The following is a 19,910-nucleotide window of genomic DNA, read 5'->3' on the forward strand; positions in this document are numbered from 1 at the left end:
ATCTCAGTGGCAATGAGCATAACTAGTAGTGTCCAGATGTTAACTTCTCCCATAAAAGAAAACAGGTCTCCTTGGGGAAATAGTTGATTCCAGAGCTGAGGCATGGTAAATACAAGATGAGCCTGGAACATCTTGTAGTGCTAGAAAGTAAGGACGTGCTAAAAACAAAACAAACAAAAAACAGGGCAAGTTGAGAGAACACAGGAGCCAAGCCGAAAAACTCCAAATGGCCAGAACTGGAACAATTTGAGCAACAAAATAAGGATAGTATTGGATTATAACACAGGGAATAAAATATCTATGAAACGATACTGGTATAAATAAATGGTTGGGCTGGACGTGGTGGCTCATGCCTGTAATCCTAGCACTTTGGGGGGCCGAAGCAGGAAGATCATCTTGTGGCATACTGCCAAGGTTACTACTTGAGACCATGGCTATGACAGTTACTACTGTTACTACTTGAGACCGTCATTATGAGACTGAACTAAGCAGAAATGAAAACTTAAAACAAAAGTAACTATTTTAAAGGAAGCGGCCAGAGGAAGAAAAAGAGAGTTCCCTGCTTCTAGTGAGCAAAGGCAGCCCACTGAGCTTCCACAGCCCTTCGTATTTATTGGTAGAAAGAGCAGGGAGGAGGAGGTAATGATTGGTCAACTGCTTAATTGATCACAGGTTCATATTACTGTTAACAGGCATCAATTATGCCTAATCACAAGAATTATGTGGCAGATGCAGTTTGTCAGTTTGCCAACATTCTGCATTCATGAGAACAGTTTGCTGTTTACTCATATAGCCTCCAGTGGTATACTGAGTTGATCACAACCCTCACTCTTTCCACCTTCAACATCATCTGAGCTCAGGAATTTGAGACCAGCCTGGACAACATAGGGAGACTTCATCTCTATAATAATAATAATAATAATAATAATAGTAAATAAATGGTTGAATAAATGAGGGAGAACAAATATTCCTTGTAGAAGAATTTCAATTAATAAATGCAGAAAGGATGAGAGTAACAGAAAATTACCATTAGAATACCAGTAATAATTGCCATAAGCAAGACCCATCCATGAGTGCTAAAATTAATGGGAAAAAGTTTAAGGAGAAACAGAATCAAAGTTCTCCCTCACAATATTTATGAATTACAAAGGGAAAACAAATAATAACTTTACAGAGGAGAAACCTGATATACCACATTAACCATGTGATCAAGGCTAATGTCATGAGTAATAAGACATCACATCAACATCATGCACCCTCTGATGTGATGCACTGTGAAGGGCACATCAGCTCTGGATTATTCCTTTCAAACATTTATAATCTCAATCTAATCCGAGAAAACATCATGTTTTTTAAAAAAGCTTTTTGTTTTTTGAGTATTGCAAGATATTCCAGGCTGATCTTGTATTTGCCCTTCCCCAGCTCTGGAATCAACCACTTCTCCAATGAGTCTTGATTCTATTTTATTGGAGAAACCAAGAAACCCAAATTGAGGAACATTCTACATAATATCTGACCAATAGTTTCAACAATATCAAGGTCATGAAAGACAAGGAAAAGCAGAGTAACTGTCATAGATTGGGGGAGACTTAGGAAGACACAACAGCTAAATGCAGTGTATGATCCTGAAACAGAAACAAGACGTTAATGAAAAAACTGGTGGAATTTCAGTAAAGTCTATAGTTAATAGTATTGTACCAGTGCTCATTTCTTAGTTTTGCTAACTGTAGTATGGTAATATAAGATAAAGCTAGGTGAAATGTATATGGGAACTCTTGTACTATTTTTGCAAGTCTTATGTATGAAATTGTTTCAAAATAAAAGGTGAGTGCTCACTCAGTCATACATACACTAAAGTTGAAATGATACAGAGAAGATTAGCATGGTCCCTGTGTGAGGTTAACACACAAATTTGTGAAGCAGTCCATGTTTAAAAAAATAACGTTAAAAAAAAAAAGGTTAAAGAACTATTAACTTCCAGCCAGGTGCTGTGGCTCACGCCTGTAATCCCAGCACTTTGGAAGGCTGAGGCGGGTGGATCACAAGATCAGGAGTTCAAGACCAGTCTGACCAACATGGTGAAACCCCATCTCTACTAAAAATAAAAAAAAAAATTAGTCGAGTGGTGGCACGTGCCTGTAATCCCAGCTACCCAGGAGGCTGAGGCAGGAGAATTGCTTGAACCTGGCAGGCGGAGGTTGCAGTGAGCCAAGATCACGCCACTGCACTCCAGCCTGTCGACAGAGCGAAACTCTGTCTAAAAATAAATAAATAACTATTAACTTCCAAAAAATGTTCAAGAATGTGAATTTAGTCACTATTTTTGTACAGAAATATAAACTTAGAAATAAATGTAATTTTCTGAAAAAAAAACATTATGTAGCAACGTATTTCATGTTGCTTTTATTTAAAATTCCCCTTTGCAACTTGAAGTTTTTTAGGTTTTTTTTTTTTTCCTTTAATTGCTCCCTTTTACCTGATGACATTCAAATTGGGAAGAGTTGTTGGTAGAAAAACTTTAAAACTCTACAATCTATTTCTTAAAAATAATGTTTTTCTTTTATTTTTTTGAGACGGAGTCTCACTCAGTCTCCCAGGCTGGAGTGCAGTGGCGCAGTCTTGGTTCACTGCAAGCTCTGCCTCCCGGGTTCATGCCATTCTCCTGCCTCAGCCTCCCAAGTAGCTGGGACTACAGGTGCCTGCCGCCAAGCCCGGCTAATTTTTTGTATTTTTAGTAGAGATGGGGTTTCACCGTGTTAGCCAGGATGGTCTCAATCTCCTGACCTCGTGATCCACCTGCCTCGGCCTCCCAAAGTGCTGGGATTACAGGCGTGAGCCACCGCGCCCGGCCTTTTTCTTCTCTTCTCTTCTCTTCTCTTTTCTTTCCTTTTCTTTTCATTCCTTTTTTTTTTTTTCCTTTTTTTTTTTTTTTTGATAGGGTCTGGCTCTATAGTCCAGGTTGAGTACAGTGGTGTGGTCACGGCTCACTGCAACCTTAATCTCCAGGGCTCAAGTGATCCTCCCACCTCAGCCTCCTGAGTAGCTGGGACTACAGACACACCACCATGCCCAGATAGTTTGCTGTATTTTTTTTGTAGAGACAGAGTTTCACCATGTTGCTCAGGCTGATCTCAAACTCCTGAGCTCAAGTGATCTGCCTGCCTCGTCCTCCCAAAGTGCTGGGATTACAGGCATGAGCCACCACACCTGGCCCATTTTTTCTTCATAAGTGAGTCTGTAATTTTTACTTTGTTCTAATTTTCTGAGGCTATGTTCAGGAAGCCATACTTCTTGAATAAGTAACCATCTCAGGAGATAAAAAAGAGAGGAGGCCACTGAGATCAGATATATAAGAACAGGATTTTATTAGTGGCTTGGGGAGGGCTGGTTGCAGGGCCAGCTCATTTATTTTTTGGTTTGGTTTGGTGTTTTTTTTTTTGTTTTTTTGGTTTTTTTTTTTGGTTTTGAGACAGAGTCTTGTGCTGTTGCCCAAGCTGGAGTGCAGTGACACAATCTTGGCTCACTGCAACCTCTGCCTCCGGGGTTTAAGAAATTCTTCTGCCTCACCCTCCTGAGTAGCTGGAATTACAGGCACGCACCACCACGCCTGGCTAATTTTTGTATTTTTGGTAGAGACGGGATTTTACCATGTTGGCCAGGCTGGCCTCGAACTCCTGAACTTAAGTGATCCACCGACCTAAGCCTCCCGAAGTGCTGGGATTATAGGCGTGAACTACCGCGCCCGGCTGTTTTTGTCCAAGCCTGGTTTCTGAGAGACAGTTCCCTTGGTCAGGAGAGTCTGTAAATGAATTTATTAGAATAGGTTTCCTGGAGCAGTTACTGGCCTCACCCTAAGCAATAGCTTGAGGAAGCAGATACCTGGGCAGATTTCCCAGGGAGTCACTCTTCAACTTTTCAAGGACCTTTGTTCGAGAGATCTTTATCTCCAAGCCACAGCTCACCCTAGGACAGTTTAGTGGCCCATCTTAAGCTACCTGGTTTGATAAAAGAACATTGATCCTGGGAGTTAGAATTCTTGCTCTAATACTAACCAGCTGGTGACTTTGGGAAAATGATTGAACGTTTATGTATCTTGGTTTCCTCGCTGTAAAAAAGGGGATTTGGTTACTTGATTTCTGAGCTACTTTGTTGATGAAAAAAATCTACCATTTGTATCTGAAACTGAAGGCATCTTCCTTCTCAGCAAACAGTTCCCCTTTCTGTGTATACCATTTATTTGTCATGCGACGATCCTTATAGTCTCTGAAACTAAAAATCTGTGTTTATTTTTGTTATATGTTTCCTTTAACTCTTGCAGCCAACTGTCTTCCAATCCAGCAGTTCTTCCTTCACAGTTCATGTGGTAGTAGAATGCATGTGACTGAAGAGAATGTGTTTTGGAGTCTGAAAGTCTGAAAATGGAACTCATCTGAGAGAGACTGGGTGGGTGGGGAGAGATAATATACCTTTCTTTTTTTTTTTTTTTTTGAGACGGAGTCTTGCTCTGTCGCCTACGCTGGAGTGCAATGGCACAATCTTGACTCACTGCAACCTCTGCTTCCTGGGTTTAAGCAATTGTCCTGCCTCATCCTCCCAAGTAGCTGGGATTACAGTTGCCTGCCACCATGCCTGGCTACTTTTTTGTATGTTTGGTAAAGACAGGATTTCGCTACCTTGGCCAGACTGGGTCCCGAACTCCTGACCTCAGATGATCCTCCTGCCTCAGCCTCCCAAAGTGCTGGGATTACAGGCACGAGCCACGGCGCCCGGCCCCAATACCACACCTTTAATGCAGGCCTATGAAGGCCAGATACTTACCTACAATGGAGGGTATTCCAAGTGGGCCCAGGATAACTTTTAAGTTTCCCTGAAAGCAGGAATGATTATCTCTGATATTCACCACTCTGGGAAGATACCACTATTCTCTTACTGAAACATAATTTGTATGGGTTTTCAGATAGGTGGTTCAGGGATTTTTCTACCTGGTTTTCTACATTAGCTAAAAGTGGTGGTTTTAATCATTCTTCATTAATTGTAGTTGAAAGAAAATGGACTTTGGAATCGAACAGAATATACATTTGAATCCCAGCTCTGCTACTTTATAGCGAAGTGATCTTTGTAAAGTTAATATGTCTGATCTCAATTTCATCATCATAAATTTAAGACAATAAAACCAATCCTGTAGAATGATTATGAGGATTGAGATATATGCTTTGCATAAAGTAAGTGTCTTAAAATCTTCCAAGAGTTGGATTTCTAACTTTAGCTTTGAATTTATAGTTTCCTGTTGTATATCACTTGGATTTCTCTTGCTGACATGTATATCTCAACATGTGTAAATCAACACTCATCATTTTCCCTCTTCTTTCTATATTTACTGTCTCTGTTAATGGAATCAATAGCCTTCCAGTCATTCAGGTTTGATGATGCCAGCTTTGATTCTCTTTTACCCTAAGTTCATTTTATTCTAAGAACTGTCAATTTCTCTCTTCCTACTTTTCCATTTCCACCCACCCTAATTCAATTCACAAATTTAAACCTTGATTACCTCTCACTTAGTTTTAGGATCTTCTTGACTAGTAATTTGGACTCCAGTCTTTTTTCCTCTTAGCAAGTTGCACACCACTGCTGAATAATATTTTAAAATATGATGTTAGTCATGTTACATGCTTTTTCAGAAACTTTCTACGTTCCACCAGAGAGACTGTGGTTAATCCACTACAGAGATCTTATCTTACAGGCGTGGATATTGAGGCTCAGAAATTTTTTTTTGTTATAAAAGCCGTGCATGTGCTAAGTAAATAGCATATTAAGATTAGACCTCATCTCCGATCACTCACGAGTGAATTCTTCCCACTATTGGAATATGACCCAAACTCCTTAGCATGTTTTTCTTCCCAGTCAGGCCCCATTGTGTCTTTTTTTTGAGACAGAGTCTTGCTCTTGTCTCCCAGGCTGGAGTGCAGTGGCGCAGTCTCGGCTCACTGCAACCTCCGCCTCCCAGGTTCAAACGAGTCTCTTGCCTCAGCCTTCCAAATAGCTGGGATTATAGGCACGTGCCACCACACCCAGCTAATTTTTTGTATTTGTAGTAGAGACGGGGTTTCGCCATCTTGGGCAGGCTGGTCTCGAACTCCTGACCTCAGGTGATCCACCTGTCTCAGCCTCCCAAAGTGCTGGGATTACAGGCGTGAGCCACTGCACCCGGTCAAGTCTTGTCTATCTTCAACTTCTCTTGCACCTGGAGTTTAACTGACTCCCCAAAGGTGCTAATGCTATTCTCCTCCTTCCTCCTCCTTTCCTCCTCCTTCCTTCACTTTGATGAAATTCTGCCCATTCTGTAAGTCCCAAGTCATCTGATATCTTTTCCTTTCCCTCTCACAAAGCCAGAAAATCAGGCCTTGTATTCTTAGACCATGAGTAGCCTCTAACCACATTCTGTCTTTTACTATAAATATTTGTGTATATGTCAGCAAGCACAGTAGATTATGCACACTATTCAGGCAGGGACCTCTCCCTACATCTCATAGGAAGTAGTTATTCAATAACCGGGTACCAGAGTCTATCAAAAATCATGTATTGATTCTCACCTTTATCGGTTTCATAGATACTAATCACATTGCTGAGAAATAACATGCTTCTGTGAAGACAAGTATGGTCAGGGTGAGAGTCATCTCATTCCCTGAGTGTAAGGTGTGTCTCGCCTAGCTGTATACCAAAATGGATGTTCTGACTTTCCTTAACTTTCTGGCTGGGAGTAATCAGAACCACAGACTTCCGGCCGGGCACGGTGGCTCAAGCCTGTAATCCCAGCACTTTGGGAGGCCGAGACGGGCGGATCACGAGGTCAGGAGATCGAGACCATCCTGGCTAACACCGTGAAACCCCGTCTCTACTAAAAAAAAAAAAAAATACAAAAAACTAGCCGGGCGAGGTGGCGGGCGCCTGTAGTCCCAGCTACTCGGGAGGCTGAGGCAGGAGAATGGCGTGAACCCGGGAGGCGGAGCTTGCAGTGAGCTGAGATCCGGCCACTGTACTCCAGCCTGGGCGACAGAGCGAGACTCCGTCTCAAAAAAAAAAAAAAAAAAAAAAAAAAAAAAGAACCACAGACTTAGACTTGGGAGTTAACCTTTTTATTTTCTTTATCACGCTCGGTCTCTCAAATAATAAATCCTTTTCCTTTTTTACAAACATACCTTTTTTTTTCTTTTTTTTTTTTGAGATGGAGTCTCACTCACTCTGTCACCCAGGCTGGATGCCAGTGGCACGATCTCAGCTCACTGCATCCTCTGCCTCCAGGGTTCAAGTGATTCTCCTGCCTCAGCCTCCCAAGTAGTTGGGATTACAGGGGTGTACCACCACACCTGGCTAACTTTTGTGTTTTTAGTAGAGTCGGGGTTTCACCATGTTGGTCAGGCTGGTCTCCGACCCCTGACCTCAAGTGATCTGCCTGCCTCGGCCTCCCAAAGTGCTGGGATCACAGGTGTGAGCCACTGTGCCTGGCCTGCAAACGTATCTTGTATTTTTTTTTTTTTCGTTTGATCCAGAGTTGATCTTTATGGAAGAACTGACAGTATTTATACCCACACCTATATTGGTAGTATATTTCTACCAAATAGTATCTTAAGCATTCATCAGCATTTCCTTAACTTGCCTTACCGAGTTCAAAAAAAACTATGATAGTTTTATATAGTTAAGTTTAGCTGAAATATTTGTTGCTCCTGTGTCTTTTTCATCTTAGAGAAGGGGCTGGCATTGTTTGGTGAGTCTGCTAGTTAAATACCAGATAGACAAATAGGTGTCATGTATTATTTGGTACTTTCCAGTTTATTGCAAAGTACATGTGTAGACTTAACGATTATTTTGTCCAGGAAGAAAACATTTAAAACACTAAACAGTAACATTTATTGCTTACTTATTCTGTATCAGGGTCTTTTCTTCTTTATCTTATTTATTTTTCATAAGAATACTATGAAGTAAGTGTCATTATTATGGATGAGAAATCCAAGTTTTAGGGAAACTTTTTATTAAGTGATGAGGCCAACGTTCCCACTTAGACTTATCTGTCTCTAACCCAGAGCTCCTTACCATTAAAAGGCATACTATGCCTTCCAACATGAGGATTAAAACATATTAACAAAACTAGTATTACTTTCAGACAAGGATTTCATTGGAAGAACAAATATTACATGTGGAACAGTAGTATTCTGCATCACAGGACTCTTTTTTTTCTTTTCCTTTGATGGGGGAGAACTTCTTGGTCTGTCACCCAGGCTGGAGTCCAGTGGCACAATTCATAGCTCATTGTAGCCTCCAACTCCTGGGCCTAGTAGCTAGGACTACAGGTGTGTGCCACTACGCCCAGCTAATTTTTAATTTTTTGTAGAGAAGAGGGGGTCTTGCTATATTACCCAGGTTGGTCTCAAGCTCCTGGCCTCAAACTGTCCTCCCAAAGTGCTGGGATTACAGGTGAACCATCATGCCTGACCCAGGACCTTTTTTTTTTTTGAAATGGAGTTTCGCCCTTGTTGCCTGGGCTGGAGTGCAATGGTGTGATCTTGGCTCACTGCAACCTCCGCCTCAAGCAATTTTCCTGCCTCAGCCTCCCAAGTTGCTGGGATTACAGGCATGCGCCACCACTCCTGGCTAATTTTGTGTTTTTAGTGGAGACAGAGTTTCACCGTGTTGGTCAGGCTGGTCCTAAACTCCTGACCTCAAGTGATCCAGCCGCCTCAGCCTCCCAAAGTGTTGGGATTACAGGTGTGAGCCACCACGCCCAGCCTGACCCAGGACTTTTAATGTGAAGTGGCAGCTTCAGCTGCTGGATTTAAATACCCTCTGTGTTCTACGGTTGTCAAGGTTATTGAAAGCAGTACCTGATGAACCATACATTCTACCAGATCAGTTATGCTCTTCGGTTGTCAAGAGCTGTAAGTAGTACTTTATTTTTCTTTTACTTCTGGTAAGCTGTGAATTAGCAGTACTTTATTATTATTATTTTTTAGTTTTCAAGACTCCTGGATCAGAAACAAAGTGGCACTTTAATCTATATTTTTCACTCTTCAAATAAGGAAACTGTTGACTCATTTCTAATCTCACCTCTTCTGGACAAAGGTTGGAACTCCTTTCCTTTGGTAATTAGTGGGGCAAAATAACCAAACGATCCAGATTAATGGGTAGGGACTAGGTGATATCAAGGATATGACTTTATGTATTCTTTGGCTGAAAGGGATGTTAGAAAAGAGGGTTTGTCTCCTGAACTTAAAGTACATTATACTTCCCCTTGATAAAGACTTTAAAATGAGAATTATAACAAGAGTCAATGATAATTATATTTAAAATGCTCTTAATACTACTGTAACATATCTAGTATTTTAAATATATTATCTCCTTACATCTATATCAAAAACTCCTAAAGATAGATATTATCCTTATTTTTTAGCTGAAGAAAGTGAAATGGAAAATATTACATAATATGTTCAAGGTAACAAAGTTAGGATTTCCCCAAAGTCTGTCTCACCTTAAAGCCCTGCTCTTCCTGTTATACCACTCTGCGCCCCCAGCTCTCTCCCTGGCACTGAGTGGCCAGTGCTGCAGAGCTTGGGGAAAAAGGGCAGCCAAAAGAAACTTGGATGTAGGTAGAAACTAATTTGGACCTGGCTCTACTGAAATGCTGATTGTGCCTCCCCTGGGATGTAATTCAGAAGAGGGGAACATTTCACTCCAAATATGACTTTGGAACAGACTTCAGTTCAGAGAAAGGCCAACTGATGTTTGCACAGTGGGGTCAGTCATAAAATGGAACTGGAAGGGACCTTAAAGGTCATCTGGTGTGGCCTCCTTTTATAAGAAACCACAACCCAAAGATATTGGATCATTTGACCAAGGTTACACAGTTTGGGGGAGAACAGTGGAGGAGTGTGGTCTGCAAGTTTAGGACTCTACCACACCACTGCCAATCCTTGGATGCTGGAGAATCCTCTTCTGTGTCTAATATTCCGACTTTCTTTATTGCATAGGTATTTCAGTGTCTGTAGATAAGATGGAATCAACTCCATTTAATAGACGGCAATGGACCTCACTGTCATTGAGGGTAACGGCCAAAGAACTTTCTCTTGTCAACAAGAACAAGTCATCGGCTATTGTGGAAATATTCTCCAAGTAAGTGCTGATCCTGGTCCAAAAGGACCATATGTCTGGGGCACACATTGCCACCTGTCAGGGAAATTGGTGAAGGAAATACATTATGTAAAATAGTTTTATTGGGCGCCTCCTGGATTTTAAACACTATATGAGGCACTGTGCAGAAGGAGGAGGAGGGTAATAATCAGAAGATACATTCTATGTCTTTGAATTTTTGTTTAGTTTGTGGAAGAAGCAGTTATAGACACAAAAAATTATTTTTAAAAAGATAATTATGAAATAATTATAAAGCAAAATATCAGCAAGTCTAAAATGAACAGGAGTGAGGATTAGGTACAGAATAAGAGACAGAGAGAGCATCATGGACAGGAGCTCATCAGGAAGGCTTTCTGGTTGAGATGAGTTTTGAGGCAAGTTCTGATTTGGTTGAAGGGTGTGTTAAGCACTCTCTATACCTGCACTTTCCAATGTGGTAGCCACTATATAGGTGGCTATTTCAGTTTAAGTTAATTACAATTAAATAACGTTGAAAATTTAGTTTTAAATGTTTACCAGCTGCATTTATCACTTTTCAAATGCTCAGTAACTACTTGTTGCTGGTGACTGTCGTATTGAACATCACAGAAACATTTCATCATTGCACACAGTTCTGCTGAAAAGTGCAACCTACACAGGCATACTATAGCCCACTGACTGCTGATTAGTAAATAAAACTTTGTTAGAACACATCCGGCCACGCGCGGTGGCTCACACCTGTAATCCCAGCACTTTGGGAGGCCGAGGCAGGTGAATCACTTGAGGTCAGGATTTCAAGATCAGCCTGGCCAACATGGTGAAACCCTGTCTCTACTAAAAATACAAAAATTAATCAGGTGTGGTGGCACATGCCTGTACTGTAGTCCCAGCTACTCAGGAGGCTGAGGCAGGAGAATCGCTTGAACCCAGGAGGCGGCGGTTGCAGTAAGCTGAAATCATGCCACTGCACTACAGCCTGGGCGACAGAGCAAGACTCTGTCTTAAAAAATAATAATAATAATAATAATTACAGAATTTATTTTGCTTTTGAATCTCCAGTTTGGGCAGGATCTCTGCTCTACTCAGCATCAGCCAGGGTGACCCAAAGGCTGGGAGCCATAATCATCAAAAGGCTGGCTCCCTCACAAGTCAGGCGGTTGATACTGTCATGTGGGATCTCAGCGGGGGCCATGGTAGGAATACCTACACATGGCCATTCCATGTGGCTGTTTGGCTTGCTGGCTCAGTTCCCAGGGCAAGCATCCAGTGACAGAGAGAAGGAGGGAACAAAAGAGGGAGTCCAAAGTTGTGTTGCCTTTTATGACCTAGCCTCGGAGGTCTTACAGTATCACTTTTACCACACTCACTTCATTAGAAGTGAGTCACTAAAGCTGACTCATTTTGAAGGAGGGCAATTTGACTCCACCTTCTCTGATAGGAGGAATGTCAGAATTTTGGACATTTTAAATTTTTTTAATTAAAAAAAAAATGTTGAGACGGGGTTTCACTCTGTCACCCAGGCTGGAGTGCAGTGGTGTGGCCACGGCTCACTGCACCCTTAAACTCCTGGGCTCAAGCGATCCTCCTGCCTCTGCCTTCTGAGTAGCTGGGACTATAGACATGCACCACTGTGCCCGGCCTGGACATGTTTTAAAATCATCCTATGTTCTGATTCAGTATGTGTGGATAGAGTCCAGGAAATTATGTTTTTAACAAGTATCCTAGGTAATTTTTACCTTCAGGGAAGTTTAAGAAGCCCTGGTAGTGGAAGAGATGGACTTGTGGAGTCAAAGCAGTGAACTTGAACATGAAGCAGAATGAGTCAAGTGTAAGGAGATTGAAGCAAAGGATTATGGAAGCTGAACATGATAAAGGGAATAGGAAAGCAAGCAGTCTGGCATGGAGAAATACAAAAGGGAGAAGGAACTGGTGTAATTCATTTAGGGCCAGATGGAAGACCTCGGATGCTCTGCTAAGGTTAGGATTTAGTAAGAAAACTAGTGAACACAATTGGTTTTCATGTGGGGAGAGTGACACGATCAGACTGGTATTTTAGAAGGAGGCTTCTGGCAAGAGTGTAAAGCTATGTTAGAAAGATGAGAGATTGGTAACGTGGAGACAATTTATGAGGTTCTCTTGGGAACTCAAGTGAAAGCTGTTGGGGGTCAAGGGGGAACAGGGATAAAGGGAAAGAGAAGGATATCAGACAGTGTTGAGATGTGATTAATGGGACTTGGAAACTCCCTGTTCTTCAGAGAAACTTCTCCACATTCTTACCCTTTTCACCCTCTTTGGCCCCACCTGTCTTTAACTAAACTTGGCTTTCCCTTGACATGCATGACATGCATTCTGTGTTTGAGCAGTGGCTGCCTGCTCTTTCTTTTTTTTTTTCTTTTTTTTTTTTGAGATGGAGTCTCACTCTGTCACCCAGACTGGAGTGCAGTCATGCGATCTCAGCTCACTGCAACCTCTGCCTCCTGGGTTCAAGCGATTCTCCTGCCTCAGCCTCCCGAGTAGCTGGGATTACAGGCGCACATCACCATGCCCGACTAATTTTTGTACTTTTAGTAGAGATGGGATTTCATCATATTGGTCAGGCTGGTCTTGAACTCCTGACATCATGATCCGCCTACCTTGACCTCCCAAAGTGCTGGGGATTACAGGCATGAGCCACTACACCCAGCCTGGCTGCCTGCCCTTTCTGCACATGCTTCCCTGAAATATTTTGGGGGCCAGGGTTGCTACTCTCCTATATCTCCAATACTGTTTCCCATTCATTGTCTCTCGTGCCTGCTTCTGAAGTTCGAGACATGTGCTTTCAGGCTCACATCTAACTATACTGCACTCTTATCCTCCCCTTCGTTGCAGTGGCATGCTAGCCTCCAGGGGACGCTGACTTCTAGCATCTTTTTTTTTTTTCAGTGTTTCTCATTGAGGGTGCTATCGCATTTGGGGCAAGGCAGATCTTCCCCATGCAGGATATTCATCATGATGCCCTCCTCTAAATGAACCCATGACATTGTGACAACCAAAAAAGAAAAAAAAAAGTGATAGGGGAGAAAACCCAACAAGATTCTAACACATGTCTAAATGTCCCCCAGGGCCATTGGTGCCAATGGTGTCCTCATTGAAGAATCATTGGGTCCACATCAGTGACCTGTCTGATACTTTGGACTCATAATTTTTTTTCTTTCTTCTTTCTCTCTTTTTTTTTTTTTTTTTTTTTCGTGACTGGGTCTTACTCTGTCACCCAGGCTAGAGTGTAGTGGCAAAATTATGGTTCACTGCAGACTCGACCTCCCAGGCTCAAGCAGTCCTCCTGCCTCAGCCTCCCAAGTAGCCAGGACCATAGGCATGCACCACTATGCCCATCTAATTTTTTATTTTTTATAAAGACAGCGTCTCACTATGTTGTCCAGGCTGGTCTCGAACTCCTGGATTCAAGCGATCCTCCTGCCTCAGCCTCCCAAAGTGCTGGGATTACAGGTGTGAACCACTGCACCCGACCTGGACTCAAAATTTCTTGATCTTCCCCGTTTCTGCAACCTGCATATGGTCTCCCATGCCTCTGCCTCCAGTCTCAACCTATCATCACTCAGAATCCTTCTCTGAAATGGTGCATTTGGAGAACCTACTGTTTGATTGGAGCCTCCTGTTTTTCCACTTGTTTAACTCTTATTCCCAGTAACCCTGTGTTTTGACTTCACCAGGACACCCAGCCCTGGATGTCAGTCCCCTTCCTGGCCTCACTTTCTTCCTTGCCTAACTCAGTCACTTCAATGAGGCTCTCACCTCTTCCCCTGTGCCTTTCTCACCACCCTATTCTGTCATCGTCCAGCCCAGCTAGTTTTCATTAGGATTCGAGTCTTATAGTAGCACGAAGGAGAGTTAAGAAGTTGGAAAAGGCTTCCAACTTTTAGGGCCTTCTTTTTTTTTTTTTTTTTTTTGAGACGGAGTCTCGCTCTGTCGCCCAGGCTGGAGTGCAGTGGTACGATCTCGGCTCACTGCAAGCTCCGCCTCCCGGGTTCACGCCATTCTCCTGCCTCAGCCTCCCGAGTAGCTGGGACTACAGGTGCCCACAACCGCGCCCGGCTAATTTTTTGTATTTTTAGTAGAGACGGGGTTTCACCGTGGTCTCGATCTCCTGACCTTGTGATCCGCCTGCCTCGGCCTCCCAAAGTGCTGGGATTACAGGCGTGAGCCACTGCGCCCGGCCTTTTAGGGCCTTCTTAATCTTGCAGAAAGAAAGTGCAAGGCCGGGCGCGGTGGCTCAAGCCTGTAATCCCAGCACTTTGGGAGGCCGAGACGGGCGGATCACGAGGTCAGGAGATCGAGACCAGCCTGGCTAAATACGGTGAAACCCCGTCTCTACTAAAAAATACAAAAAACTAGCCGGGTGAGGTGGCGGGCGCCTGTAGTCCCAGCTACTTGGGAGGCTGAGGCAGGAGAATGGCATAGACCCGGGAGGCGGAGCTTGCAGTGAGCTGAGATGCGGCCACTGCACTCCAGCCTGGGCGACAGAGCGAGACTCCGTCTCAAAAAAAAAAAAAAAAAAAGAAAGTGCAGAGGGATCTCACAGTTCCTTCTCATGGTATACTGGATTCACTGTCTTTTCTCCATGAAGGCTGAAAGGATTGCAAAACTGTCAATCCTGAACCCGTTAATTAGAATCAGTGTGCCAGGCACCATGCTAGACCCTTGACAGAAACACATACTATTTTGGCCGGGCGCACTGGCTCATGCCTGTAATCCCAGCACTTTGGGAGGCCATGGCAGGTGGATCATTTAAGGTCAGGAGTTCAAGACAAGCCTGGCCAACATGGTGAAACCCCATCTCTACTAAAAATACAAAAAAAAAAAAAAAACGGCTGGGCGCGATGGCTTACGCCTGTAATCCCAGCACTTTGGGAGGCTGAGGCGGACAGATCACGAGGTCAGGAGTTCAAGACAAGCCTGGCCAACATGGTGAAACCCTGTCTCTACTAAAAAATACAAAAATTAGCTGGGCATGGTGGCCTGTGCCTGTAATCCCAGCTACTTGGGAGGCTGAGGCAGGAGAATTGCTTAACCGGGACCTGGGAGGCGGAGGTAGCAGTGAGCCGAGATCACACCACTGTACTCCAGCCTGGGCTACAGAGTGAGACTCTGTCTCAAAATATAATAATACAAAAAAAATACAAAAATGTAGCTGGGCGGTGGTGGTGTGCACCTGTAATCCCAGCTACTCGGGAGGCTGAGATGGAAGAATCACTGGAGCCTGGGAGGCAGAGGTTGTGGTGAGCCAAGATCATGCCACTGCACTCCAGCCTGGGCAACCGAGTGAGACTCCGTGTCAGGAAAAAAAAAAAAAAAGAAATATATAAAATATATACTATTTCAAATCCTAACAAAAACTATATGAGGAAGGGGCTTTACCCCTCTTTTATAGTTGAGAAAACTGAGGCAAAGGAAGTAACCTATTCAAGTTAATATTTGAGTTTGTTCCTGTTACATATTTTTCTTCTGATGTGCTTAACATATGGAACTGGTTTGGAAAGATGAATAGAGTCATTTGGTAGGCTTGGAGAATGCTGGAGACATTCCAGAGGAAGGGGAGCAACAGGAGGTAAAGACATAGAAGTAGGACAGGTGGTGGTTTATACTGATGGGAGTGAAAACCAGGGAATCAGCCTGGATTTCTGTTCTAGGTTTTATACTCAGTGGAAACATGTTGCTAATATTACTTAAGGTTTTTAAGGTTCACTTACTGTAGCTTCCCAAAGAAGACTGCAGGACTATTTTCCAAGATCAGTTGAGATCAGGCACGTTCAGGGTGGTATGGCTGTAGACTACAGGACTGTTTTCCACAAAGCATATACTAATGTCTGTTTCCAACACCTAGTGGCTTTATATTACGGGGTTTGCAAATAGTAAGTCCTATACAAGCCTAGCTAAAAACAGTAGGAAAACTTAGGAGGTCTCTGATCAGAGATTAATATGAAAGTGATGTTTGGAGGAAGCTTGATCTGGCTGATGTTTGTAGATAAGTCAGCTTTACTTTCTAATTGCTAACAGTGCTGTTTATGTTTATATTATAGAAGAGTACTTTTTCTAGCATCAGAGCTTGTGTCCCATGGTCCTTTATAGCTGTAGACTTATTTCTCTGACTAAGCCTCTGTAACAGTCATTACATTTGAGGTAAGAAGTTCCTATTGATACGTCCATTTGAATAGCTAGCTTTGGTTTCACTCACCACTGACTTCAGCATAATATAATCCTTCATTTGATAACAGTTGACTCTTTGGGTGGAATTTGTTTGACTCATACATTTTTGGAATTAAAGAGAATCTAGCCTGGTAGTTTTTAAACTATCTTAATTGCGGTCTTCAGAGGAATCTCAGGGCCAGTTCTCCAACAACTGGAACACCCTAAGGGCTAAGCCCAGGCCCAGATCCCAGGCCCAGCCCTTTAGATTTTCCATTCCAGCAATCCTGCTTTGATCCCTTGTAAAGGTTAGGTTCTACATAAGACAGCATTTGAAGAGAGGGTTCTGCAGCTAGCAGAGCTTGAAACCACTGATCTGGCTAGCATTTGCCCCACTCTGACAGATTAGGAGCTTGAGGATTAGCAATTGTGACTGAAGGTCACACACCAAGATGGTAAAACTGATGAACACAGCACGAAGACCCCTAAGCTCACCCCCTGCCAGCATGCCTCTACCTTATCACAGCTGCTCCTGTTTTTGTTATAACTTCACCCATTCCTAGTTCCATGAAAGAGGAGGAGGCCAGGTTGAGAGGATCACTTGAGTCCAGAAGCTCAAAGCCGCAGTGAACTGTGATTGCACCACTGCCCTCCAGCCTGGGTGACAGAGTGAGAACCTATCTTAAAAAAAAAGAGCGTTCATATTTAGTTTTTTTGTGACTATTCTTCCTTCAATAAGAAAAAAATTGACCTTCAAGTTGGCCTGGTTAACTTCCTCTTCTTTCGCTTCTCTGTAACATTTTAGTGGTGAAATTTTTCCAGAAGAAAATACATTGCCTAAACCTTGGGAGTTTCCGTTTTCCCTCTTTGGCTCAGCATTCCCTTTGCTCTATTTGAGGGCATACAAGCAAGAGTCATGGCTCAGGAACTCTGGCCTCAGAAAAATTTGAGACACTGTTATTACTCCCCAGATAATTTTAGCATCTTCCATCAGCTGCCTGCCCCACAGCTGAGCATTAGTGAGCAGTTGCAAGATCAAATTCCTTATGTGGGCCAGACGGGGTGGCTCACGCCTGTAATCCCCAGCACTTTGGGAGGCCAAGGCAGGCGGATCAGGAGGTCAGGAGATCAAGACCATCCTGGCTAACATGGTGAAACCCCGTCTCTACTAAAAAATAGAAAAAATTAGCGGGCGTGGTGGTGGGTGCCTGTAGTCCCAGCTACTGAGGAAGGAGAATGGCGTGAACCTGGGAGGCAGAGTTTGCAGTGAGCCAAGATCGTGCCACTGCACTCCAGCCTGGGCGACAGAGCGAGACTCCGTCTCAAAAAAAAAAAAAAAAAAAAATCTGGGAATGAAAGAGGAACAAGATTTTAATTACAGAAATTTTATTGCAAATGTTTTATTTTCTCAAATTTGAATCTTCAAAATGGTGCCACCATTTTGTGTCCTTCACATTTTGTGTCAGAAGAATGCTAGTTGCTGTAAGGGCCTCTGAGAAAAGTCTGAGGCCTGAACACTGAATTCAGAAGTATTGAGCCTCAGTCCTGTGGCAGTCTAAGAGTACAAAATATAAAAGTACCAAGGATTGAACTTGGAAGAAAGCGGTGGTGTAGAGCCTTTCTCCCTGTTACCTACTATTTAGCAGGAACTTCATTACAAATAAAAGGTGGGGATATTTGAGTAGGGGTGTGAGAACAGAATTGAAGACAGCCTTTGGTGTATACACCTGGTCTTACAGATGCCTCCCTGCTAAAAGGACAGGGCCAAAGATGAGAAGTATTTTGATTTTTTTTTTAATCTATGTTTCTGTTAGACACTAAAGGGAAGGGAACCTCTGAGCTTATTTACTCAACTAACCACAATGTAAATACCTTGCCTTGGAGAACAGTTGGCTAAATATAAACCTGTCTGCCAATTGGTTCTAGTTTTCATATATTGTATTATTGCTGTAATGTACTGTAGATGATTATCCAAGGGGTGTGGAAACGCAAGTTCAAGGCCAGTTCTAAGTTCCTTTTTATAATAGCTACAATCCACTGTATCCCTGAATTCCCACTTTTAAGGAATCTCTTAGACAGATATATAAGTGCAAGTGGGAAAAATATACATACAAGGACATTCACCAAAGCATTATTTGCCATGGTGAAAAACTGGAAACAATCCAAATGCCCATTAAAGGAATATGGGTGAATTAATTATAATGAAAAAGGATTGCCAAGATTACCAAACACTTCTGTGTTGCTAAATCAAAGGGATGTTTCTTGGTCTTTATCTTACATGAACTCTCACCACTTTTTCCCTCCCACATTTTTGCTTCTCTTGGCTTCTCTGGAAGTCTCATCATTTTCCTCCTCCCTCTCTGTCTCTTCCTTGTCAGTCTCTCTTATCATCTGTTCCGACTGCTGAAATGTTAGAGTCTCCAGGACTGAGTTCCAGGCATCTTCTCACACTACACACTCTTTGCAGATGTCATCTCCTCCTGTGGCTTTAATACAATCCGTGGGCACATAAGTCCTAAATGCGTACAACTAGCTCAGAGCTTTCTTCTGAGCTCTGGACACATGCATCTCATCACTGCTCCCACCAAATGGATGTTTTAGTTAACATGGCTAACATTGAACTCTTGATCTTCCCCGTTTCCAAATTTGCTCTTGCTTCACAATTCCGCGTCCCAGGAAGCATTACTTCCATTGACTCAGCTGCCAGAAACCTAGGAATCATTCTCTCTTCCCCGTCTCGTTACCACCCTACTGATTCTTCTTCAAAATGTATCTCAAATCTATTCACTTGTCTTTATCTCTAGCGCCATTATCTCTGCAGCCCAGCCAGTATTATCTCTCATTAATGCCACCTCCATTCTCAGCCCCTTCCAGTCCATTCTCCACACTCCAGAGCACTCTTTTAAAAACACGAATTGAATCAGTGACCATCCTACCTTTTTTTTTTTTTTTTTTTTTTTTGAGGCGGAGTCTCGCTCTGTTGCCCAGGCTGGGGTGCAGTGGCCGGATCTCAGCTCACTGCAAGCTCCGCCTCCCGGGTTCACGCCATTCTCCTGCCTCAGCCTCCGGAGTAGCTGGGACTACAGGCGCCCGCCACCTCGCCCGGCTAGTTTTTTGTATTTCTTAGTAGAGACGGGGTTTCACAGTGTTAGCCAGGATGGTCTCGATCTCCTGACCTCGTGATCCGCCCGTCTCGGCCTCCCAAAGTGCTGCGATTACAGGCTTGAGCCACCGCGCCCGGCCATCCTACCATTAAATTCAAAGTCCTCAGCATGACCTGCATGGCCCACCCCTGCTTCCCGCCTCATCGCCTGCCCTTTCGCCTCTCAGCGAGCTTCTGCCACGCTGGAGTTCTTTGTGTACCTTATACACATGAGACACTTTCTTGCCTTGAGGCCTTTGCGCATGGTGTTTTTCTGTTCCTGGAATGCTTTCCTCCCTTGTTTTTGTCTGGCTAACTTCATCTGGTCAAACTTCACGTCTCAGCCTACAGCCTACACGTTTCAGCGAGGCGCTCCTTTTAAAAATTATTTTATTTTATTTTATTTTATTTTGAGATAGAGTCTCAC

At 43.1% G+C, this 19,910-nt stretch overlaps 1 protein-coding gene and 1 non-coding gene across 4 annotated transcripts in view; both read left to right on the plus strand.

Annotated features, from left to right (window-relative positions):
- Positions 1–19,910, plus strand: part of LOC105492849 (LIM domain and actin binding 1) — a 105,416-nt gene that overhangs the window by 23,244 nt on the left and 62,262 nt on the right. For 2 of the 3 annotated variants that reach the window (XM_011760119.2, XM_011760120.2), the window contains exon 2: positions 10,020–10,161. In XM_011760119.2, coding sequence (XP_011758421.2) covers positions 10,043–10,161 — 119 coding nt within the window. In that variant the 5' untranslated portion in view covers positions 10,020–10,042. Of the gene's footprint in view, positions 1–8,910; positions 8,931–10,019; positions 10,162–19,910 lie in introns of those variants that run through there. The other variant, XM_011760121.3, reaches the window with a different exon arrangement.
- LOC112428675 (U6 spliceosomal RNA) lies at positions 1,827–1,934 on the plus strand. The gene has a single exon (XR_003020732.1). It is a non-coding gene; the product is annotated as a U6 spliceosomal RNA (small nuclear RNA).

The sequence above is a fragment of the Macaca nemestrina genome, chromosome 10 (assembly GCF_043159975.1).
Source record: "Macaca nemestrina isolate mMacNem1 chromosome 10, mMacNem.hap1, whole genome shotgun sequence".
Taxonomy (NCBI): domain Eukaryota; kingdom Metazoa; phylum Chordata; class Mammalia; order Primates; family Cercopithecidae; genus Macaca; species Macaca nemestrina.